The 25,923-nt window shown below is 35.8% G+C and overlaps 1 protein-coding gene across 5 annotated transcripts in view; it reads right to left on the bottom strand.

The window, feature by feature from the left end:
* Nucleotides 1-25,923, bottom strand: part of CUL2 (cullin 2) — a 96,820-nt gene that overhangs the window by 6,191 nt on the left and 64,706 nt on the right. For all 5 annotated transcript variants that reach the window (XM_046679143.1, XM_046679144.1, XM_046679145.1 and 2 more), the window contains 11 exons: nucleotides 22,131-22,227; nucleotides 21,923-22,033; nucleotides 18,582-18,744; nucleotides 15,361-15,485; nucleotides 13,727-13,834; nucleotides 12,934-12,993; nucleotides 11,833-11,961; nucleotides 11,637-11,723; nucleotides 10,510-10,662; nucleotides 10,141-10,218; nucleotides 4,506-4,572 (listed from right to left, as the gene is read on the bottom strand). In XM_046679143.1, coding sequence (XP_046535099.1) covers nucleotides 4,506-4,572; nucleotides 10,141-10,218; nucleotides 10,510-10,662; nucleotides 11,637-11,723; nucleotides 11,833-11,961; nucleotides 12,934-12,993; nucleotides 13,727-13,834; nucleotides 15,361-15,485; nucleotides 18,582-18,744; nucleotides 21,923-22,033; nucleotides 22,131-22,227 — 1,178 coding nt within the window. The remainder of the gene's footprint in view (nucleotides 1-4,505; nucleotides 4,573-10,140; nucleotides 10,219-10,509; nucleotides 10,663-11,636; nucleotides 11,724-11,832; nucleotides 11,962-12,933; nucleotides 12,994-13,726; nucleotides 13,835-15,360; nucleotides 15,486-18,581; nucleotides 18,745-21,922; nucleotides 22,034-22,130; nucleotides 22,228-25,923) is intronic.

Below are 25,923 nucleotides of genomic sequence, written 5' to 3'. Positions count from 1 at the left end.
CTAATACTAACTTTCATTATGCCTCAACTTATTTCAGAAAAAACTGATATTCAGAAATATTTTTCAAAATTATCTGAATAGGAAAATCTAGAGAAAAAATTCTCTATCTCTGAATTTTTGTGAAAAGAAGCTTATTAATTAGAATATCCAATTCATGCAAAGTAAAAAATTAGCATTAGGAGTGTCCTACTAACATAACAATTAGTATAAAGAGTATTTTAAAGATTTTCTTTTCAACATTTAAGTTTGGGAAATGTGATAAGAAGCAAAACATCACATAAATTGCATATATTGTTTGTGCACAGACTGCTTAATCATATGCTAGAAACAAGTACAAAACAATGCATCAAGCCCCTGGAAGATTAAGTAGGACCATCAGCCAGCATGTCCCTGATGCTGTAACATACTGCCATGGGTTTGGAAACAGAATGAGTTTTCTGTGACACAAAACAGTCTTTCACCACCACCAGAATCCAAGGAGCATTAGGAGACAATGTAAATAAGGGGTCAAGGTATCATTTACTTATTATCAAGTTCATTCTACAACTCTTAAAAAGAAGAAAACTAGTTAGTTTTGTATTATGCCTTTTTTGTAGTTGTTGCTATTTTTCAATAAATTGTTGGGATCAGGGGCACATGGACCTCTTCCCTTTTTGTTCAGCACCATGCTCGTATTAGTCAGCCCACAGCTGAAATAAATGGAGAAAGAGGGACATGTGGGGCAGCGAGGGAAACTCCAAATTTGGATGGTTTATTTAACTACTGTCATGTGAAATGACAAAAGAGGTCATTTACCCTGCAGAATAGGTTGGCAAACTCTACGAAACTCCAAACTACAAAACATTCTGATACATAGATACTTTAAAAAATAAGCCAACCATAATTCAAGTGGTATTTACAATTACAGGAAATAAAGAGTGGGCAGAACTCTCCCAAGAGTTTCATCCAAGTTACTCCCCCGTGACCTGTCGGCTCCCTAGCCTCTAAGGGAAAGCTCTTCTTTACAGAAGAATGTCAGCTACTAAATGTTGCATGATTAACAGAATATTATTAATTTGCAAACAGTGCTGAAATAACTGATTCAAGCCACAATCACCAGTGGATGCTAAAACCATTGGGTAAGGTTGTTCCTGGAAAAAGGTATTCCTATGGGGCCTAAGTATCACCCCTCAGGTCACGTGCGAATTGAAAAAGGGAAAGAGTATCTTTCCAACAGAGATACCTGTTGGTCAGCACCTTATCCAGGTGACCAAGTATGGTATCTCCAACACTGGGACAATCTGACATTACATGCCTTATGATGTAATGCAACATGAAGGACACAGGACCACCTAAGAAGTATTCTTGCCAACAATATTGAATCTAAATATAATCAAACTTTTAGATCTAATTTCTACTTTACAGAAAGTACAGGGAATAGAAAACAAATAAAATACCTCCCAAGCAAATAATCTGATAAATCCAGAACACTCGCTGTTCTCTAAGACAACTGCCCTGGTCTTTTCCAAACAGTACTTGGAGAGGGCTTAAAGCGGGGAGGAGCGGCGGGGAAAGGATGTGGGGAGATACAATAACCAAGTACAATTAGTGACATTTGATTGCTTTAAAAACAGGCATTAAAGTCGCTTGAGGGATAATCAGGGAAATCTGAAGAGAGACTGCACATTAGGTATTAAAACCCCTCACAATTTTAGCTGTTGAAGTATTGAAATCAATAACGAGAAAAATTCAGTCAATGACAAAGAATCACGACCTTTTAGGGTATGTGCAACATTATGGTGTGACTTTCATTTTGGCAAATTTGCCAGATTCCATTTTGGCAAATAATACTAACACATATAATGATTTACAGCTCACTAAATGTTAATGTGATCTAATCATATGAATTATTTATGCATCGTCTACGTTTCTATGTGGATGATGTGTCTCTCTTGGGTTCATCATTTATCACTTCTCTCTCAGCAACTGACCTGGGATTCCTATAACTTCTTGTGAGGCCACAAATAAAACTCATTTATATCCAGACAGTGTAACAGTGTCCAGGTTCTGCATTTGCATCTCTTCATCAAGTTGTTCTCTCAGAGTAATTCTATCCAATGTCCTAATCATAAATCCAATGGAATTTCCCTCTTTCTCTCATTCAGTTTCTCTGTCATATCTGATACAGCAGATTGGTTACTTCTTAAAATTCTTACTTCTCTTGGTGATAAGCTCTCAACATCTTCTTTGCCTATCTTGGCTAAGTCCCATTCCTTCTTGAAAACCGAGTTCAGAAGCTATTTACTGAGAACCTTTTCCTCACCTGCAGCTGTTTGCTGCCACTGACCTATGGGATGCTGCAATACCATGGGCTTGCCTCTCTATCAGAACATCCAAAACACTGTACTACAATTATTTACTCGTCTGTCCTCCTACTAGATGTGAGCTTTTTGAGGTCTGAGGCTCTGTATTTTATCTGTATGTGGCACACAGGAGTACTCGGAACACAGAAGATGTTCTCTGAGTTGATAAATGAATTTTACAAAGATAAAAGATGAGTAAACAGGTTCAGAGAAGTTAAGTAACTTGCTCAAGGTTTACAGCTAGAGGCTAATATCCCTACATCTTCTGATTCTAAATTCCTCCAAAGACCACTTTATCCCCTATCTCCAACCACTTGTGGGCTCTGGATGACAATACAAAAATACCTGGGAATGTGGAAATGAACTAGGAAGGACTAATTTTGACTATATGTATAAGTACGAGTGACAGGTGTTCTCAAAAAACAGAACTGAGTGATCAGTCCAGGATCAGAGCCAATATTCTAAAGAAGTCCTGGAGCTTTGTGACAAATGTGGGGATTCCAGAACAAGGACCTTAAAGGTGGGTAGTGTTTGAGAACCTCTTGTTAAGTGAATAAATGAGAAACAAAACCAAAATAAAACTTTGCACAACACTTTCACTGACAGATCACAGATATCTTCGGTGCCTTCAGTGATTCAAAACAAGAAATGAATTTACAACATTAACATCTCTTTCCCAAAGGAAGAAACTATTTGGCTTTAATTAAGATACATACACACAACACTAAAACAAAACAAAACAAAACAAACAAGAATTCCAAAAATCTGGTTATTATAGATCAGCTTGGGAATTTAATATAGTTCAAAAACAGAAAAAGAAAGTTGTTCTCTTTCCTATTTAGGTGTTATTGGTAACAGTTTTCATGTCAAATTCCAATGGCAAAAACTATATACAGTTTTTTCTTTTTTCCTATATAAAACTAGTTGCTGAACACCAAAAAAGTGAGCCCTTCACTAAAATTACTTCAGGAGACAGGATGATTATTGCTGAAACACTGAGAATAACCAAGAGAGCTTTAAATTCACCAAGATCGATAGTCAGGGGAAGTAAATTAAATTCAAGAACATTACGATATATCAGTTTTTTTGTTATCCAAAGGCTGGTCCAGCAATGTTTTCTTCTTAAAATCAATCATATTAACTAAATGAAAACAGAAAACATTCACAAAAGATGTAAAATTAAAGGCCAACTACTAAGTGACTACTTACTAAAAATACCAATAAACATCTCTTTATTTCACAAACTACCAAAAAAATTAAAATGCCCAGCTTGTTCAATAAAGATAAATTTGTATAAATATGTATTACTATGTACTAATTACTATGTACTAATATGTATTAGTAACATAATGAAATCTCGTATTCCAAATGTAAATTAAATAAATGGCATTTAAGAGAAATTACTCAGATGCAATTTCTCTTACGTGAGTGAATACAAAGAATTTCCTAATAAGGGTTATGGCAGCTGATCAGATTTCCTTGCACCATTTCTAAGAGAGACAAACATACACAGCCTTTCCCTTCTTGTAGAGAAAGCGGATTCAATGCACTTCTCAAAGCACAGCTTCAGCAAAAGTAGAGCAAATCTGAGCGTTTGCTTTGGCTAACATCTTCAGGCAACTCAGAGCAACACACACAGTCTAGAACCATGCAGCTCCTGAATGACAAATCCTACTGTCAAATGAGTGGACCTCACTGTTCCAGAAAGAAGCAAAAGAAATTATTAGATTCTGATTAAACTTTTCTAAAATTGGAAGCTACTGGAAATTAAGACATTCTAGAAAAAGAATTTACTATTGAGTTTACTATAGTACCACAAATAAAAATCAAATGGTTAGGTCTCCTTCTAACGCTATAACAGTTAATGAAATTTCTAAAGAGATCTGGCATATTTAGAGAAAATAAAGTTTTCAGGAGTATCTGACTCATCAAGTCTGGATTTCTAAATGAAATTTCTAATATCTATAAAAAGTAGTTTGTTATATAAATGTAATAAACCATTATAAAATTCAGAAATTTTCTTAATAAGCAGTAATAATACAAGCACTATAATTAAACTATCATTAGAAAAACTTATAATTAGGCTACAGGAAATTTCTAAATTATTAACATAAGCATATCAGGTAAATTTCATTAAACTAGATATAATTTAATGCATTTTACCTGTACAGAGGTAATGTAACCATGTAAGTTTCCTCCCACTGAAATGCTGACTGTAAAATAATTCAAACTGTAAAAAAGAAAGAATATCAAATTATTTTCAGCTACTATAACACAACTTACTTGGCTATTACTATACTAAAAAAGTAAAAAAAAAGTTCATGTTAGAAAAGACACTATAGCTCATCTGGTATACCTACTCATGTTACAGATGAGAACACACACCCATGTGCATCCCTGACCAAGAGCACACAAATATTAGCCCAGCTCTTTTCACTTACAACCTCGTCCAGAGTTCTTGCTTCTAAACCACGACCCTGCAAAATGTGACTTTTTGTATAAATTCAGAAATGACACAGTCAGTGACTGATTATCATTTTTGAATATCGATTTGGATTTTATAAATACTAATTACTGATCCAAAACACCATCATATAAATTTCAATATGAAAATACAAATCATACTTTTATTTCTAATCTATTTGCCAACATATACCCTTGCCGAAGTGATGGGCTGACTAGTACTTTTGTGGTTACCCATACAGTGACATCCACAATCTAACTTCCACCTGAAGTCAAACACTCATACAAGCAAAGCTTCAGAGTACTTGTCTTTGTATCTGCTTTTGTTGATAATATTGTAAAAAATTAAATTTAACATTCTATTAACGTAGCTTTGAAATTTTAAAAACTCCTTCCTTGGATTGAATGTTAATTGTAGGACATCAGTCCAAAAAATACAGAGCTCTTTTAAAGAGTTAGTACACATATATAGTGAAAAAAATGACACTAAAATGTAAAAAAGGTAAAAACTCAACTTCATTATAAAACTGAAAAATAACCAAATACATCATGTCACAATTCAGAACTGTGGACACATTTTTAGCCTGATGTGCCATACGTAATATACCTAAAGCTTTTATTTGTATATCAAACTTTAAATAAGCCATCAGCAACCTGCGCCCCATCAGCAGCACGACGCCCACTCCCTGCAACACAAGCCTACAGCCGCCAGCCCAAGAGAGTCACTGAACGCCTTCAGGGGTGTGTTCCAAGTCTGCCTAGTCCTGGGAAGCTGAAGCTTGTTGAGCAAGTTTCCCTCCAAAGGTGCAGGACTGTTCTCTATGAGCAAATCCACCAACCCCTTTGTATGATAAATGGGAAATTACTGGCACCTGCAATACTTAATATCTTTCTGCCTGGTTCTAATCCAAAGAGAAAATCAAAATATGTCATAAAAGGAGCCCAGAAGTATGTTTTGACAAATTAATAATCTCTAGGGGTGTCAATAAAGTTCAATTACTATTATAGCACTCAATTTAATTATGAAACATTTACAATGAATTTGTGGACAAAAGCAAAATAACACATTTTTGAAGCTAAGAAAACCAACTTTTAAAATGCTCTTCATAAATTACTTAAACGCAAAACTAGCTTTAGGATGCAGAGTCAGCCCTCGGTATCTGTAGGGATTGGTTCCAGGACCCACCTGCAAATATCAAAATCTGCAAGATGCTCAAGTCCCTTATAGGAAACGGTGTAGTATTTGCATATAACCTATGCACATCCTCCCATACACATTAAATCATCTCCAGATTACTTATAATACCTAATACAATGCAAATGCTGTGTAAATAGTTGTTATACTGTATTTTTAAGGAAATAATGACAAAGAAAAAATGTCTGTACATGTTCGGTACAGACCCAACTATTGCAGGTGTTTCGATCTGCAGTTCGTTGAACCTGCGGATGGGTGAGCCGTGGACATGGAGGGCTGACTGTACATTCCAAGCTGTGAAGGCACACGTTTTACCTCTTTATACTCCTGGCATCTAGTGCTATCATAAAGTTTTACTGATGATTATAGTGACGTGTCAAAAGAAAACATTCCTTTATCCTTAAATTTAAACTCTGGTTATAAAGACTCTCATATCTATAGCTAGTCAAGAACAAAAGATTAAGTTCTAAATGGGAATATTATAAATTCATCTGGTATTAAAAGACAAAAGTTGTAAAACTTGCTTAATTATATCATTAAATAATTGTGTTATTAGAGTTTATTAGTAAGAAATATATCTTGACTAAACTTCCTATTTTAAAGTAAATAATAGGCTAAAGAACAGCATCTTTCAATTACCATCTGACGCCGTTAATTAGAACTCAAAGGGCCTTAAAAGGTAACGTCTCATATTCAATGAGTTCATTCACTTCTAAGAGAGAGCTGCATCAATATATACTACTTTACATTTCTTTAGTGATATTCCGGACTGTGGACCAGGTATAAAGTAAGTATAACAATTAAGATTTATTGATCTAACATGCAAAATACTTTGAGTTGAAGCTTAATTTCTATAGTTTTAAAAGATACATAAGTGTAAAATGGAAGTAATTTCTGATAAACAGCTATATTTAAGATTTTAGATGTAAAATATATAAACGTTACCAAAGCAAGATGAATTAAATTTACATGTGAAAAATGTACACTATTAAGTACACAGATGGATTTTCGTTCCTATGTAATTGAAAACTTGGATTTACTAGAAAAAAATATAAGGACAAACTCCCTCTACTGGTAATTGGAGAAAATTCAAATGGAGAGAACTATATTCTTGCAATCATATTTTTAGTCAGATAGAAATCTGCTTTCTGTTTGTAAATGAGGAAACTGAAACCTGATGAAGGTCATACATTAATAAAGTTTAAGGGGTTTAAAAGCTATTATTGGGTCCAGTCTGGCCTGGTGGTGCAGTGGTTAAGTTTGTACACTCCACTTCAGTGGCCCAGGGTTCACGGGTTCAGATCCTGGGCGCAGACCTAGCACTGCTCGTTAAGCCATGCTATGGCAGCGTCCCAGATAAAAGAGAGGAAGATGGGCACAGACATTAGCTCAGCGACAATCTTCCTCAAGCAAAAAGAGGAAGATTGGCAACAGATGTTAGCTCAGTGCCAATCTTCCACACACACACACACACACACACACACACAAAAACTAGCATTGGAAAATAATTATTTCAAAGGGAGAGAGAAGAACAATATAAAGTTAGAAGGAAACTTTATTTCTGCCAGTCCCCACTCTCTGCCTTAATTTTGACCGGAAAAGCAGCCTCTTAAGAAATAAGTTTTAAGACTGTCAAAGGTGAAGGGTCAGTTTTCTTTCTCTTGCCTGGTCACAAATATATCAAAATGCTTTACCTGGCTACCCCGTCCCCTGCTTCTAGTTTGCACTGATCCTTTTTAAAAATCCATAAAAACATGAACTCACACTCTGCCTATTCAAATAAATGTTCTTCTTTACTTAGTTTCTAAGATGTTTTGTGCTATCACGCCTTTTCAAAGAAGATGCAAAAAGTCCAAAATTAGACTCCTATTCTGAAAGTCTACCTTACGCCTGGTAGCTTGAAGTCTACCCGGCTGTTTAGACTACTCTAACTCTGGCATTATCACTATTACTATAACTAGTACCTCTTCTACTATTAGCTACCACTCATTGAGCACTTACTATATACCAGACTAAGCGCTTACTCTATCTCACTTCATCTTCCCAACATTCTGAGGAAGTACTAGTACCAGTTAACAGGATATTGGAAACTTATTTGCCCGAAGTCACAGAGCATAGCAAATGGCAGAATAGACATCTGAAACTAGGAATTATGATTCCAGAACCTACACTGTGTTATTTATAACCGTTATTTTGAAAGAAATAAAAATAATATATTTACTTGAAAAAATGATTCAAACTACCCACTGTGAACATCTCTAGGAAATAGTATAATGAAAGACCATTTTCATCTTAAACTTCATAAATGTATGCACAACTCACTGGTTCACAACCTCAAGTCACTGACCAAATAAGGGACTATTCAAACATAATGATGATTTCTCTCTAAAAAAAATGCTACATTTAATGTTCATTCAAGAAATGTTCATTCAAGAAATCAGAAGCCTCTTTTGCTGAGCTAAAAAATCAAAAAGGGTCAGTTTCAAGAGAAATGAAAATATGTCCACTTGAAAACCTGTACATGAATGTTCACAGCAGCATCACTCATATACCAAAAAGGTGGAACCACCCAAATGTCCATCAACTGATGAATGGATAAATAAAATGTAGTACATCCATACAACGGAATATTATTTGGCAACAAAAAGGAATAAACTACAGATATATGCTACAACATGATGAACTGTGACATTATGCTGAGTGAGTGAAGTCAGTCACTAATGATTATGATGCTACATGAGATGTCCAGAATAGGCAAATCTATAGAGAAAGAAAGCAGACTGCCTAGGCTGAGGTGGGGGAAGGAGGGAGGAAGGGAAAATGACTGACTACTAATGGGTAGGGGGTTTCTTGTGGGGTAATTGTGGGATAATAAAAATGTTCTAAAATTAATTGTGGTGATGGTTGCACGACTGTGTGAGTACAGTAAGAATCACTGAAACTGTACACTGTAAACGAGTGCACTGTATGGTGCCATGGTTTGAAAGTCCGTGCCCCTCTAAACTCACGGTTGAAGTCCCAAGGCCCCATGTGAGGGTATCAGGAGGTGGGACCTTTGGCAGGTGCTTAGATTACGAGGGTGGAGCCCCTCCCGAACCGGATCAGTGCTACAGTAAAAGACCCCACAGAGCTCCCTGGCTCCTTCCACCATCTGAGGATGTGAAAGTCTACACCCCTAAGAGGGCCCTCACCCAACCATGCTGGCACCCTGATCTCAGATATACAGACTCCAGATCTGTGAGAAATCAACTTCTGTTGTTTATAAGTCACGCAGTCTGTGGTATTGTGTGACAGCAGCCTGAAGGGACTAAGACACAGGATCTGTGACTCTATCGCCATAAAGGTGTTGAAAACATAGTCCCTAAAGTCTCTTGAAAAGCTTTTTGGGTCATACTCTAAGGTTTCTATTTAGTCACACTTTAAAGCAACTTTTACTTGAATTTTCCAACTTCGATCCATTTTTTTCTAGAATATTTCACATTCCACATATATTTACCTAAATTATAGCCCAGGAATAAAAATAAGTATTACAATAAAGGATAACAAGGTATAAAAATGGCTCAAAATTCACAGCTGGGCTGGTGGCATAGCAGTTAAGTTCGGACACTCCACTTCAGCAGCCTGGGGGTCACAGGTCTGGAGCCCAGGTGTGGACCTACACTGCTCATCAAGCCACGCTGTGGCGGCATCCCACACACAAAACAGAGGAAGACTGGTGCAGATGTTAGCTCAGGGACAATCTTCCTCACCAAACAAAACAAAACAAAACAAAAAGGCTAAAAATTCAAAGGAAAAATTAGAAAATGATTGTTTCAACTACTAGGTTCTAAACTTTCTTCTAACATCAAAATTTTTGTAATTTAAAACTGCTTAACAGCAAATATTAAGATTTACTAAGAATAAGAGATGCTTCGATATATAACCGTATGACATCCTTAGCATTTTAGTTTTAATATTAGGAACTACAATAATTTACATTCTTCCTACAAAGCAGACCAACTATAATTTTTAATTATTGAATTTGAATATATTTTTATATCACATAAGCCCTTGAGACTTTGGAAAAATATTTAAAATGATACGATATAAAGACAATTATTAAAATTCCTTAGGTCTTCTAACATATTTCTGCAAATTTACCATCTGTACACTTTTTTCCAACTCCTGGGGAATAGCAAATGTAGATGAAGGAGCCTGAGTAAGAGGCCACGCTCCAGCCTAGAAGGAAAAAAGTAAAATAGTTAAATAGACAAACATCTAACTTGAAAGTAAATATAAACAAAATGATTTAAGCAACTAAAGCACACCTTTTGTCCTTCCTCAACATGTTGATAAAATGCATCAGCATTACTGCTGTGGCACATTCATTCCAAATCAATATAACATGTAGCTTTAGAAGCTATAATCCACTAATTGAAAGAAATGTAATCAGGCATCCATTTATTAATTCTTTGTAGGAGAGCATTTGAAATGATTAGTAAACGCCCAAAATAAAACAGATATTCATACCTGCAGAACATATATTTGAAAACTAATTCCCAAATCTATTACTGTGTCTTGATTTTTGATAAAATTGTTGAACTTATTATTGAGATCAGCACTGACACTCATATCTGTATACATCCGATGTAGCTTGCTGGTAAACTCATAGCCACAAGCTTGCTGTAAAAAAAAGTTTTAAAAAACATAAAATTAAAAAATATATATAATGATTAAAAAGAATGTGTTGTTATTGCCAGGTCTATGGTCAAAGTTCCTATTTGCATGCTCATACGAAAGGCCTGTATTATTCATAACCCAAAGCAGCTACTCAAAACTTTTCAAAAACTCCTTCCTTTCTAAATGTAGATTAAATAAGTGAACGAAAACACAAATTTATGCAACAATAAATTTCCCTTTAAAACAAAAACTTTTTTATAAATCCACATATCTTATTTCAACATACAAAATGCTCCATTACCTTCCATTCAGATACCTCATAAGGTTTACAGACAGTATCAAATGCACACGAAAGATAACTGGGAACAGTAGATCCAGTAGTCAATTTTAATAAGGAGGATACTTAGGCATATTTTTAATGCCATCTACTGAGTAATGAATAACTGTCATCACCAGGTCAGAAAATTGGGATCTCTAATCTTGGGATATAAAAAGCTTTGTGTAACATTTCCTTTAAAAATTAAAAGTTATTTTTTGGTATATTTAAAAAGGACCATATATTATAATCAAAGTCTACTATATACAGGAAAATTATCAACTACTGAATAACTCAGGATAAATATGAATCAGCTACTACTTACATCATCAGTGTGTAAGCTAAAAACTTGTAAAAATGAACTGAAAAATCCAACTGCACTCCAAAACTTGTACTCAAAGGAATATTTTAGGTGTATTCATTAAGTAATACAAGTCTTTTGTACCATTAACACTACTTATCTTGAGGATGATTCTATATCAATACATTGAGAAAGATTTTGTCCTTTTGCATATCCCACCATATGAATATACCGTTACACATTTAACCAGTCACCTTTTGATGTATTATTTCTTGTTACTACATAAAATGCTGCAATGAACATCTTTATGTGCTAGTAGCATAATTTCTAGGACATTATCAGATCAAAGGCTTACATTACCTTTAATTTATTGATCATAGCTTCTTCAGAATCCATAGACATAGACAACCCGTGAATTAAACGTTTTGCCAGCATCCTTGCGTAGAACTATATTAAAAAAATTTTTTTAAGATTACTTCCTTTCTGGTGATTTAAAGTTCAAAAAGAAATCAAAGCTGACTAAAACACAAATAAAACTTCTCTATTCACAATTTACCTTTTGAAAAACATCCTTATCATCGATATACTTGAAGACAGTAATGAAGCTTGTGAGCTTGTCTTCTACTTCATTCTCAGTCATCCCCTTCGCCGATTTCTTTAGTAAGTTGTCACAGTACTTAGCAAGCTCAAATAGAAATTGATAGCAAATTTTATAAAAGTCCATTCTGCACAAATCATGCCTCAAAGGAGGCAAAGTGGCAACAATACAAAGTAAGATCAATGGACAGGGTTTTTGCCATCCTACAGCTTATGTTTAAAAAATCATGGACATGTACTAAAGAACTTAAAATATATGTCATAAGGTAAATAAAAAACTATAAACAAGTCAAAAATCTAATCAATACATAGTGACCAATAAAGCAACTGATATAAGTAACATAAGTTTCAAAAGAACACCTAGGTGAGATTTGAGAGGTTCTGTAATTTTCTTTCCTTTTTTTTTTGAGGACGATTAGCCCTGAGCTAATATCTGCTGCCAATCCTCCTCTTTTTGCTGAGGAAGACTGGCTCTGAGCTAACATCCATGCCCATCTTCCTCTACTTTATACATGGGATGCCACCACAGCATGGCTTGATAAACAGTGCATAGGCCTGCACCCTGCATCCAAACCAAAGAACCCCAGGCCGCTGAAGTGGGGCACATAAATTTAACTGCTACACCACCAGGCCAGCCCCAAGAGGTTCCGTCATTTTTGACATTAAACAAGCACTTTTTAAAAATCTTACAGCAATCTTTTAAGCAAGTTTCCTTTAAAGGTTATCAAAAATTTATCATCAAATTCTCTTTAGATTTCAGATAAACCAAAATCTCCATGAGAAGTAATGCAAATTATTTCAAAGCAGACATACTTTAAAACCTAAACTTTGTAAAATGGAATACTTTTTCCTTCAGTTACTTCCTTCAGCTATGGCCTATTGCATTTCTTAAACAAATGCTAAATTACACATAAAGTAGATAATCATTTTTATTGTTAATAAATTTTATCTATTTTTCTGAAAAGTGCTACAAAAACAAATTAATTTGACATTCTCCTCAGTTTTCATTTTCCAGTACTGATTTTTCATGAGATTACTTTTGAGCAACCATCAAACTTACCAATTCAGGTGCTTTGCAAACCGACTTGGGTTCTCTGTAGTTTACAACTGACGTAAGGGCCTAAATAAAACACAGGCCAGTAATTAGGCACCAGCAACAGGGCAGAAGCACAGCGGGCTCAGTATACGCTATGGTCTGTGCGTCCGAATATTACTCCCCCACAACACACGGCATCTCGGCCACAGCTCGTTAATGCTGTTTCACATTAACACAGGGTAAGTTCCTCTCTGTCCCTCATGATAACTACATAACACGCATATATCCTGTTCCTACTGAAAGATAGTCTCGGTAACTAATTATTGCTATTTGAACACAGATAAAATAAGACTACATTTTAAAAAATCTTACAACAACCATGGAAGCAAATTTCCTTTAAAGTATACCAAAATTCCAAAGTTTGTAAAATACAGCACTTATCTTTCTTTCAAATGTTATTCAATATAGTAACCTAAGTATTATATTCAAAGGAAAAATCAGTACTAAAGAATATTAAAATTATACATGTATTTTTCAGAAGATACTAGTTTATTAACAATTTCCCTTACAGAGCATATTCATGAGAAATTCAATTCCCATATAACTGAAGCAATCAATTTAACCATTCAGCTATTAATTCAAAAGTTAAGTTATTTTTCTTTTGACTTTCACATTTATATTAGTTAGTTAAGGTTAATCTCCATGTCTAGATCAGAAGTCACATAATTAGAAGTCCTAATTCTGAAACTGCCTGAAGGATAATGATTAAATAAAGAGAATTATACACATAGATATCATACACGTATTAAAAAGTTACCTTATCCAACGCACTCATAAAGTGCTGATCACCATTCAGAACAGTGTTGATAAGTTGAACAAACTTGCCATGTACTTCCAAAACTGATTCCACAAATAGTGTTGGCATCTAAAAATATGAAATACAAAGTACAAAACCACATTTTAAGAAGTTTAAGGATAAAATGAGGCTTTAGTAAGAGTTGTTGAATTAAGAGTCAAGTTTTCCACAAAAAATTCACGTTACACACACACACCCTCAAAAATGTTTTTAGAAAAGAAGACCTCAAAAATCTAGAACTTTGTTGAGATTAGCTTGCCATTCAGCAGCAGACACGCAGGACTGCAGTTCCTCTGCCAGAAGCAGCACCACATTCACGCTTCTCCCTGGTGCTGGAACACTGCATCTTCAGGGTGACAGAGAGTCTCTGAACTACCAGGCCGATCACTTTCATAGAAGATTGCGTAAACAAAAACTGCCTGCCAAGCCACTGAAGGCTGAGAGAGAGTTAAAAAGCCAGTATTTGTGAATAAAGACCCCTGGAGCTAAGCAGTACAACTTCCCACATCTCAGAGGGAAGAAATACCTAGCAGTACAAAAGAGTTTTCACTCAATGGAGATAACTATGAAGTTAGTATCTTAACTAAGTCAGCTAAAATCATTTGAGTGTACTAGAGATGCATTCTCTTATATTTCCATCTCTCAGTTCTTGACACTAAACTCTATGCCTCTATGTTCAATGTCACGCAACACCCTAAATCTATAAAATGAATAATCAAACTAACATACCTAATTAATAATACACACTAGTAAACCTGAATAATATAAACTAATAGTATTACAAAAATGGAAACTTATGCATCACTGTGGCAGGACATAAAATTTGTCTTTGGCAAATAATTCTACAAGTAAGGTGATCAGCATCTAATAAATACTCCTGAAAAATAATGTCTATACACAAATTACTGCACTGTATATGCAAATAGCTCTACTTAGGAAAGAGAAGTCACACTTCCTGTCATGTCTATCTTATTCGTCCACCATCACTAGTAACAACAAGGAAGGCGGTCCAACAAGATATGATGATAGGAACATACTTTGATAGAAAAGATACTTTGTTGTAAACAGTCATTTGATTGGCAGGGAACTCTTGAGAAAGATGGGTAGTAGGGACCTGAGGGTCACTGTTGGGTATTTTGGGTGGCATACATATATTTAGGAAAGATTGTGTTAATCTAAATTTGCTTCCTGGGCTACCGAATTCAGAGCATGTAGAAAGAAAGCAAATTCTGAGTTGTCTATAACATCATTGATTAACACCATTACCACTACAACTAAGTATCAATGCCAGTTACATAGAAACACAGTTATCTGGAAACTACAAACATATTTTTCTGTGAGAAGTTAATTAACAATTATTGAATGAACACATCAGTGTGGCTAAGAGGAAGCCTATCTTCTTCAATGATTTCCTAAGAATTTGATAATTCCAAAAGGAATCCAATGAACTCTAGATTTAAAACATTTTCATAAAGATGTTTCATTTGTTGGCATGGTAGGACTTTTCTTTGATCATTTAAAACAGTAAAGTCAAAAGAAAAACTCCACGATAATCTGATTAAGAGAAGAATCGTCCAGTTCCTCAGACAACTCACATTTTCCTGAGTAAGATTACTGGTGGCTCGAAGGCCCTCGTCGTGGATATGGCTTTGCAGCTCCTGAATCATATGAGGTAAACCAGTGGACACAGCGCGCAGTAAGACATACATATTTGCCATGTCTGAGGGGAAGAAGAAATCTGATTACTAAATTTCCAAGTAAGTCAAAAATTATTTTTAATGTATGAGGTAAAGATGGTTCAAAAGGCAGAATTACAAGAGTATGCAAAGAAAATCCCCCAAACCCGTCCCACCACGCCGTCATCCTCCCCACAGGAGAGGAGTACTGTGGAGGCTTAATCTTTACAAAGATGCTTCATGCACATTCCAGCAAATACACACATTCTTCCTTCTGCCCCCTTTCTACAAACAGTGCAGCATACTTTATGTATTGTTTGCAACTGCAGAACACATCATTTTATCTTGGAGATCTTTTTATACCAGCACAAAAAGTGTTTTCTCCTATTTTACAACTGCATGGCACTCCACTATATGGCTATGTTACAATTACTTAACAAGTGATGGGAATTTGGTTGTTTCCAATCTCTTGATATTACAATATTACAATTAATAATCCTGTATGTGGGCAAGAATGTCTATAGTATAAATCCCTACAAGTAAGACTGATGTGTCAAAGCTTAACCTTGTAGACAGATCCTTCTAAACAGAGCTCCCAACAGCAGGAGCTCCCTTGCCAACATGTTATCAAATGTTTTGATCTTTGCCACTGAGAGATGAAAACGATGTCTCAGTGTAGTAGTTTTCATTTTAAACTTTTTATTGAAGTATAACACACATACAGAAAAGTGTACAAAGCCAAAGTGTGCATCTCAATGAATTATCACAAGTGAACACAGACACCCACATAATCACCACCCAGGGTAAGAAACAAACATTAGATAGGTCCCTTCACATCTCTTCCCAATCACTACTCCTCTCGCTTTTTTTTTTTTTTTTTTTGCTCAGGAAGATTAGCCCTGAGCTAACATCTATGCGCCAATCTTCCTCCACTTTATACACAGGTCGCCACCACAGCATGGCTGACAAGTGCTGTAGGTCTGCACCCAGGATCTGAACCTGCGAAGCCAGGTCATCATAGCTGAGCGCGCTGAACTTAACCACTATGCCACAGGGCCGGCCACTTCTCTTGTTCTTATGCAAAGGTAATCATTCTTTTGACTACTAAACCACAGATTAGTTTTGCCTGTTTTGTACTGTTTATAAAAATAGAGTCATACAATTCTTTCATGTTTGTTTCTTTTGTTCAACATGTTTATAAGGTTCATCTACGTATGTAGGTATGTATGTATATATGTATGTAGCTGTAATTTGTTCATTTTCACTCCTCTGTAACATTCCATTGTATGAATATACTGTACTTGATCCATTCTACAGCTATTGGATATTTGAACTGTTTCCAGTTTGGGGCTATTTAACAAATAATTCTACTATGAACATTCTTTTTTTTTTCTTTCTCGTTTATCTCCCCAAATCCCCCCCGTACATAGTCGTATATCTTAGTTGCAGGTCCTTCTAGTTGTGGCATAGGGGACGCCACCTCACCGTGGCCTGACGAGCAGTGCCATGTCTACGTCCAGGATCTGAACCAGTGAAACCCTGGGCCGCCGCAGCGCAGCGCACGAACTTAACCACTCGGCCACGGGGCCAGCCCCAACTATGAACATTCTTGTACACATCTTTTTGCACATATGTGCATGCCTTTTGGGGGAGGGGTTATATATATCTGGGAGAGAAATGGCTAGATCATAAGATGTGCATATATTCAGCTTATGTCAACGTCAGTTTTTCAAAGTGGTCGCACCAGCTTACACTCTCAGCCCAGTGTATAAAAATCCCCACCACTCCACTTGCTTCTCAGCACTCACTATTCTCAGTCTTTTTACTTTTATATCAGAACATGAGTATTAATATCTTAGTATGGTTTTAATTTACATTTCCCTACGTTAATAAGATTGAGTGCCTTTTTTCGTTTAGTGATGATCTGGATAGCCTCTACTCTGCAGTGCTGTTCTAATTTCATGACCATTTTACATTTTAGACACACACCTTTTTCAGTCACTGCAAATGTATTACCCTATGCCTGTCTTTTGATGCTCTTTTGATGATCCAACGGTCTTAATGGTCTTTTAATGATCCAAAGATTTTATTTTAATGCAATCCACTTGATCAATCTTTCCTTTGCGGTTAGTACTTTTTGTGTCTTACTTAAAGTATCTTTCCCTACCTCAAGGCCACGAAGTTATTCTCCTCCATTATCTTCTAGAAGTGTTACTGCTTCACATTTAGATCAAAAGCCTACAACGAATTGACAGATTTTGTATATGGTGTCTGAGGGTAAAGATCAAATTTCACGTTTTTTCCAAGTGAATATGCAGTAACTCAGCCCTCTGTGTTGAAAATACTCTTTCACTCACTGCTCTACAGTGCCGCCTTGGTCTTAAATCAACTATCTACACATGCATGGGTTACTTCTAGGCTCTATTTTATTCCACTGGTCTATTTGTCCATCCTTGCACCGATGCCTCACTGTCTTAATCACTGTGGTTTACGTCATGCTATCCCGCAAAGTCTCCCCATCGTGGTAATTCAGACCTCTTAGTCTAAAAGTAAAACTTTCAGAACTAAACAAAAGTCTTCAGCTTTGAGTAGGTTACCCTAGATCCATAAATCAATGCTTCTTGCAATAATGTTTAGCTTTCTGTGTAGGTCTGGCACATATCTTGTTACATTTATTCCCTGCTATTTGAAAATTCTTAATGCTATTTTCTCTTTTTCTAAAAAATTCCATTTTTTCACTGCTTATTGCTAGCATCTCATTGTAGTTTTATTTTATATTTCCCCTATTTTGAGCAAGATTGAGCATCTCCATATATTTAAAATCTATTTATATTTCCTTTTCACATTCTTTGTCATTTTTCTTACTGCTTATTAGAAGCTCTTCATGTATGAAGGAATTAGCCCCTGTGATATATAAAAATGTGCAAACATTTTCCCAGTTTTTCTTTTGACTTTAGAATACACTTTGAAGATAGTTTTCCAAAAGTCTTTTAAAATAGGTTAATAATCTGTAAAAAGGTATATCATATATTTCAGAGACTATTACTAAAATATGCTTGAAATCTAAGGTAGCTTGAAGATGACTAAAAAGTGGGTTTAGAATTTAATTTCTGTTCACATTTACGTTTCGTGTCACTTACCGTTTTTCTTCTCTTGTCGGATGATATTGTGGCATTCTGCATGTAAGAACTGTAAGTGGTCTGCCACCATTCGTTGTTGACATTCATGAATGACTTTAGTATATGAACTTGGGTTCAAGTATTTTCGACATCGAATTTCTTCATCTTTTAATCTACCTAGAACCTTTAGAAATACATACATACAGTCATGAACTACTATGAAAAAAGCCCCTGTAATATCAGTAAGTAACTTAGGTAGCCTAATTTTAACGGCTCATTGAAACACAGACGGGTAACAAATAAGGATTGCATAACCAATTTAAACCCACAGTCCATAAACCAGTTTTATGGTTTAAAAAATTTTCCTTTAAGCTCCTAGCTATTATCTGCATTCCACCACAGTCTTATGAATAAGGACTAAAGTTAAGTGGTCTGCATTTTGTCTTCATTTATCAACTGTGATCACCCTATTATATAGACAATCTAACATGCAACAGGAAAAGTGGCTAAACATTATTAAAAACTAGAACAAGTGGTCACTTTATGAATATTTAATTATCAAACTAAAAACAATTTACAACTAGATCAAGTAGATTAATTTAATTATTTTATGTTGGTTCCTCTTCTTATAAAACGTAAAGGTAAACAGTATGTACATGATAGTTAACTATCACATTAAAGATTTCATTAAAATTTTTGAAAGTCAAAATATATTTAGTCAGAGTCAATATGTCTATCAAGACCTTTATTAAAGCTTATCCTGTAGAAAAAGCACGGAGCTACAAACAATACACTCATAAACATTAATAAGAACCATCTAATAAAAATAATAGCCTGAGAATTTGGCCAATTCCCACTTCAAAACAAAACTACATTAGCAATGAAAATCATGCTAACACAGCACACAGACACACAAATGTTTAGACTATGAAAACATTCTTTAATGTGAAGCTATGTAACTAGTTTCTGAACTTAACTGGTCCCAGGGAACTATGTACATTTAAGCCTTTGAGGAACACAGCTGAGTTTGCCTGGGCATGAGAAGGGGATGTCGGGAGGGGAAGTGACACTCATTCATGGATACCTCTCAGACATCTTTGGATGACAATGAGGGTCAAGACTAAGGAGAGACTCCCAGTCCTATCTTTCCTGCTGTGCCACCCTATGGAGCCAGGAGTTCAGAGCAAAGTCACAGAAACCAGAGGTGGGCAAGAAGGTCTCGAGACTAAAAGGTGTTCACCATGTATTTCATCAACTTAAGGAGTCATTTTGGTCAACAAGTTTGTCCTTTAAAATAAAAATAGTCCTTAAAAGGATTATGCCATACTATAAATGGCTTTAATCTGTTTATGGATTAGCCAAATGTGACAGGAGTTAGAGTGTGGGCCTGAGGGAGCTGAGGGAAAATGAGACAAGGAAAAAAATAAGACAATGACAACTGGGGCGGTGGGGGGCTGGGGTGCATATCAAGAGAAAGATAGACAAGATTGGAGTGTCTCAATGCAGGGCTTCAAATACCTATAACACCACTTGTAGCTGGGGGAAAAGGCCAAAACTAGAGGAAAGATTCTGAAAGGAAAGTAAGAAGGCTACATTAGTCTGCTAATTAAATGAATTACTCTTATAAACACTATTTTCCAAACATAATTTCCAGTGACCCTCTTTTTAACTGTTTGAGATAGAATTTACATACCGTATAATTCACCCATTTAAAGTATACGATTTAATGGGTTTTGTATATTACATTACTAGTGTTTTTTAAATTGTGGTAAAATATACATAACACAAAATTTCCCATTTTAATCATTTTTAAGTGAACAATTCAGTGGCATTAATCACATTCACAATGTTGTGCAACTGTGTATTTCCACAACTTTTTCATCATACCAAACAAAACTCTGCAACCATTTAGCAATAACTTTCCACTCTCTCCTCCCAATAATTTCTAATCCACTATATGGTTCTAATCTATTATATGGTGCATCTAAGCAGAACTATACAATATGTTTGCCTACGGCCTCTTTTGAGAGCCAGATATAATGAGGAGTATATGCATCACTGATACTCTGTGTGCACTTTCCAGGACTGGATCTAGAACCTTTAATAAGAGTCTGAGACGCAAAAAGGGCTAAGAGCTAAGAACCAGGGACTTAGCATGACTTGAACTTAATAGACGAAGAATGTCCCAGATGACTTACTCAAGGTCCCAGAGCTAATTAGTGACAACAGCAGGAAGGGCATTAAACAAGTCAGACTTCTAGACCTGGGCTTTGTGGAGTATTTAACAGTGTGTCAGTAAGTTTTCTGGACCAATGTTCTAGGGGAGGCCATACTACACCTATTCCACTTACAATGTTTTATCTTGCTTGGCTAAACAAACTAACAAAAATCATCCTATAATAAAACACTTGAAATCCAACACTGCAGATGAAAAAATCTAGTTAAAATTTCTAGTATATCTTGTATGATGACTGAATTTCTACTATGACTATTCTTTTACTGAGAAAATATACATGGAATTTTAAATACGGCAATCAATGTATGTTGGTTTAATAATTAAATCAAAATTTTCTGTGGAAGTTTTTCTCAGACTTCTAAAAACTTAGACCAGACAAGTGACCTAAGTACTACAATTATTATAGTTTTCCTTTCATTTTAAAGGAATGAAGACAAAAACCCAAACATCTAGCTTTTACACTTATCCTAATCCCTATCTAATGAGCACAAAATACAGTTAATGATTCTGCCAGGAATGTGAATGCAGTCACCCCTTGGTACTCCCAGGGCACTGGGTCCAGGACCCCAGTAAATACTAAAATCCACAGATGCTCAAGTCTCATATAAAACAGCACAGTATTTGCATGTAACCTATGCACATCCTCCCCTATACTTTAAATCTTCTCTAGATTACCTATAACACCTAATACAATGTAAATGCCATGTAAATAGTTGTCATACTGTATTGTTTAGGAAATAATGACAAAAAAAGCCTGTACATGTTCAATACAGACTCAACTACTCTAGGCCTGCGGGTGGCTGAATCTGTGGGTGCGGAATCTGCAGATCCGGAGGGCCAACTACATATATCAATTTTAAAGACAAGCAATGAAGTAATCAAGAATATCAGAAAGCATCAACCATGATGAAAATTGGAATAGCACTTTTTCTCATGGAAAATGTTATACCAAGAACAATGATTTATCAATAGGTGTTGTACATTAACTATAACTCAGAGTAATGATCAAACGAACAGAAACTTTTTCCAACAAAAACATACATTAACTAAGAAAACGGATGTGAAATAAAACCATGCCTGATATATAACAGATGATGCATTTAACATAATTTGTTTTCTCTCTTACCTTTTCCATATACTGTGAACAGTTTGATTCTTGTAATAAATTTGAAGCTTCTTGTTTGTAATACTCTCCTGTTTCAGTCAGAAAGGGAGACTCAAAGATTTCCTGATAAAACTAAATAAATCAATTAAAATCATATTTAAAAAATTAGAACAAGTAATTTAAGAAATTAAAGGTCTGATTATTTATGTTTTTAAAGGAGGCTTTTTACCTTTAAGGGGAATTTTTTCTTATACTGTTCAACATGAACAAAGGAGTTAATAACCCCATGGATTACTTTCTGGTTTGGGTCTTCTCCACCACGATCACTAGAACAAGGTATAACACAAAATATTCTTGAGAATATACATTATCTATGAAAATATGCCAATGTATGCCAAAATTTGCTGCTTAATCTACTGGTCTAAATAAATTATAAAGCATTTTAAAGGTCAATGTATGCATGATGCTTAAAAATAATTTTTATATATCACAGCATAATGTACACACTACATGTCATTTCAATAAATAAAAGCTTTGGTTGTAAAATTAAAGATAGTACGTTGATACTAAGATGATACTTCTTTCATTTCAGATATGAGCCCATCAGTTCAAGGCTTTTAATAGTGGTTAAGAATATTTGAATTTCACTTGCCACAAACTGCATTATTAGAGGATCTGGTTTGAGAAATTGTCTTTGACCCACTCCAGGTATGCCTGTAGAATGTGATGGTATGCACTCCTGAATGGTACACTCTGTATAACGTATCGCTCACTGAAATGACTAACACCTGTTGTTCTCTCTCTAAGAGATTGCTAGAGCTGCTGAGTGGCTTTCCATTCAAGCACAAAAGTATTTATTTATAAATTTAGTGAGATGTGTTTTGGTATTTCTATATTCCTTTACAATCATCTCAATTATTCATCTGACATTTGGTAAGTTCCTACTTACGCACGACTGTGATGCAAGTCTTAATCACGATAAGAAATGGAGGTGAATATTAGCCTTTCTAATGACAGAAATAGGAAAATGAAATAGAAAAAGCAGTTTGTCTAAAGCCACAGGGAAGCACGCCGGCCCTATGCTGGGAGCTTCTGCCTCCTGGACTAAGACTCGAATCAAACCATGACGCAGTCAGAGACTTACCTTCCTACTGGCTACTTCCACCTCACTTTAACATAGCTTTTTCTTTGAATTAATAATTATTTTTACACAGAGAGCACAGAAAATTATTATCATCATTCTCTAATAAAAGCTTCTTGCTCTTTCCTGCAGGATGCAGAGATTTCCTAATGTTTAAGAGAAGTCTTGAGGCCCTTACCTTTCTACATTGACGCCCCTCCCAGCCTCTGCATCCCTCTAACCCCTGCATCCTTCCTTCAATTATCTGCAGATTCTGGGGAAAGGCTTTGTACATGAGTTAACATGGCTACAGCAATTCTTCAGTCACAGAATCTTAGATACAAAGTCCACATTTTGATGTCACTAATGAGAACAATGAGTTGACACAAGGTCACACTCAGCGAGCTCGTTCCCTCTGCTCACCTTCCAATAGTTCCCTATTAAGCCCAAATTCAATCTGGTGAAATAATGATCTAACCTATCTTATCTATTTGGAACACATCACTTTTTTTCTTTTTAATTTTGCCTAGGACAAAATGAAAATCAATCAAGAATGAAGAATACCTGAATATTTGGGAAATCAGGTTGCCTAAAATTCTTTTCATGACCAAATCCTATTGTCCCTGCTCAGCTCCAGAAAAACTTTCTCTCTTGCTATTCTCAGGCCTCTTGCCGTTTGTTTCTGATTCCAAAAGGCCCAGATAAGCTAGAAACAAGTAAAGTACTGCCTAGAAAAAACACTGATATTCCTAGTACTTAATAACTAAGTTGTCCTCCCTATAAGAATCACATCTGAACTCAAAAACTCTTACGCACAATGATTCAATCTTTAAGATCACATATTTTTATACCTGCACAAAAAGTACTACACAAAATCATTATAAATGTACTGCATTTCTATTAGGCTGACAGATAAGGAAGATAAACTGTGAAACGATGCTAAGTTAGTAATACACAAAAGCAATGCCTAGATTGGTCATCTTAAACTCTGGTCTCCTCTAAGAACAGTGGTCCCAAGAGAGGAGCCCTGAGAAAAGAATATGCAGAACTTTTAGAAATATGGCTTATTATTTGATCTTTAGAGGACTGTGTGGAAAATGCCTACAACAATCATAGTGAAATTACCAAGATAATAAAAGCACTCAGCTGGGACGATGGAAACTAAAAGGAATAGTTCAGCACAGCCCTCAAGACTAGGACTTTGGCGTCAGACCGCCTGGGCTTGAGTTCTGGCTGCATGAATATGTTGTCACCTTGGCACATGCTTAACTTCTTAGTACTCAGAGGTTTCCTCTTCTGTAAGGTGGGGGTAATAAAAGTACCTACACTTCATGAGGATGTGGTAAAATTAACCATAATCCAAGAAGGCACGTGGCACAGTGCCTGGTACGTAAGTAAACAATCAGCAAACATTAGCTAGTATTTTAAGTACTAATAGGAGCAAAACGGAAGCATTTTCAATATATTAGAGAGGAGAATAAAGCTAGGAGACAAAAAAAGCACTGACTATGATTTTAAAAATCAAGGCTTTTAAAGCCAACTAATTGAGCATTTAACTCAGGTAGCAGACCAGGTTTGTGATGGTCATTAGAAGTTAGGCTGGAACCCTCAAAAGTCCTGGTACTGATGTGTGACTGATGTGCAGTGGAACCTTCACTTACCTCCTATGTTTAAAATGAGAATAGAGTTCTAGTAACCGAAATGCAGCCTCCTGCTCCCACTCTAGATCTGAGAAATGACAGGAAGGGTACTTTTTAATACTTAAATGTTGGCAATAGCCCTTGGTCTTGTAGCAGTTGAAAAAAGATGGAAAGAAGACTAGATAGTGTAGAAAAATAAACCTATGGACCAAAATGCACAAGAGAAAGAACTGCTACAAGGAGAGGGCGGGATGAGAGTGGAGGAAGACAGGCAAGAAGTGGCATACACTGAAAGCTGGATGGCTCACAAAGGTTGATAAAACCAGCTAAGTTATCAGAACAAGCCGCCTCTGAAGCCAGGCAACAAGCAGCAGTTGTGTGCGTGTCCCCACTGGAGCAGTATGAGGGGTGCCTGAGAGGAGGTGGCGCCCCAGGAGGAAGGGTAACCTCTGTACCCAGAAGACTGAAGCAGCACTCACCTGAGAGCGCCTCCTTGGCATCCCCATTCTCACCTGAGAAAGGCACTGGGAAATCAAGGAAACGTGTCACCCTCAGATTGGCAAGATTTGATAACATCAAGTATCGGTGAGTGGTAGAGAAACAGGTCTTCTCAGACCCTGCTTGTGGAATAACAGGTACTTCAGTGGGCAAATGGGCAACACTCTAAACGCACACAGTCTGTGACTCCAAACAAGCATCTGCGCATGTGCACAACAGAAGCAAGAGCTGCATTAGTGGAAAAACTGGAAACAACCTAATATACATCACGAGGAGAAGAGCTTAATAAAATGGGGTAGAATCATACAAAATGTTATGTAGCAGTTTAAAAAGAATGAAGTAGATCTCTATGTACTAACATAGAAAAACTAGCAAGATATGTAACTGAATTTAAAAAAAGTTAAGTATAAATATCATTGAGTTTCAAAAGTTAGAAAAATCACATTAAAAAGAAAACAAAACAATATTCTGTATTGTATTTATTTCTGTACATAGACATAATTCATAGGAAAAGGTTTGGAAAAACAGTCAACCAAATGATAACAGGAATTACCTCTGTGAAGAGGAACACTGAAGAAAGGATCTGGAATATTCAGTTTTCCTAGAATGTCTTTATGTATCATTTAGAACTAAGTTTTTCACTGAGTAGCTGATTACCAGGTCTGGTAAAGAAAATGCACAAGATAAGTCTGGGAGCTCCTGACATACTAGACAGCACGAAAGTTATCAAGGAGACTAGGATCATATCAAAAAGGCTCTGGCCC

Source organism: Equus quagga, chromosome 12 (genome assembly GCF_021613505.1).
Source record: "Equus quagga isolate Etosha38 chromosome 12, UCLA_HA_Equagga_1.0, whole genome shotgun sequence".
Lineage (NCBI taxonomy): Eukaryota > Metazoa > Chordata > Mammalia > Perissodactyla > Equidae > Equus > Equus quagga.
This window is presented reverse-complemented; position numbering and strand designations above follow the sequence as displayed.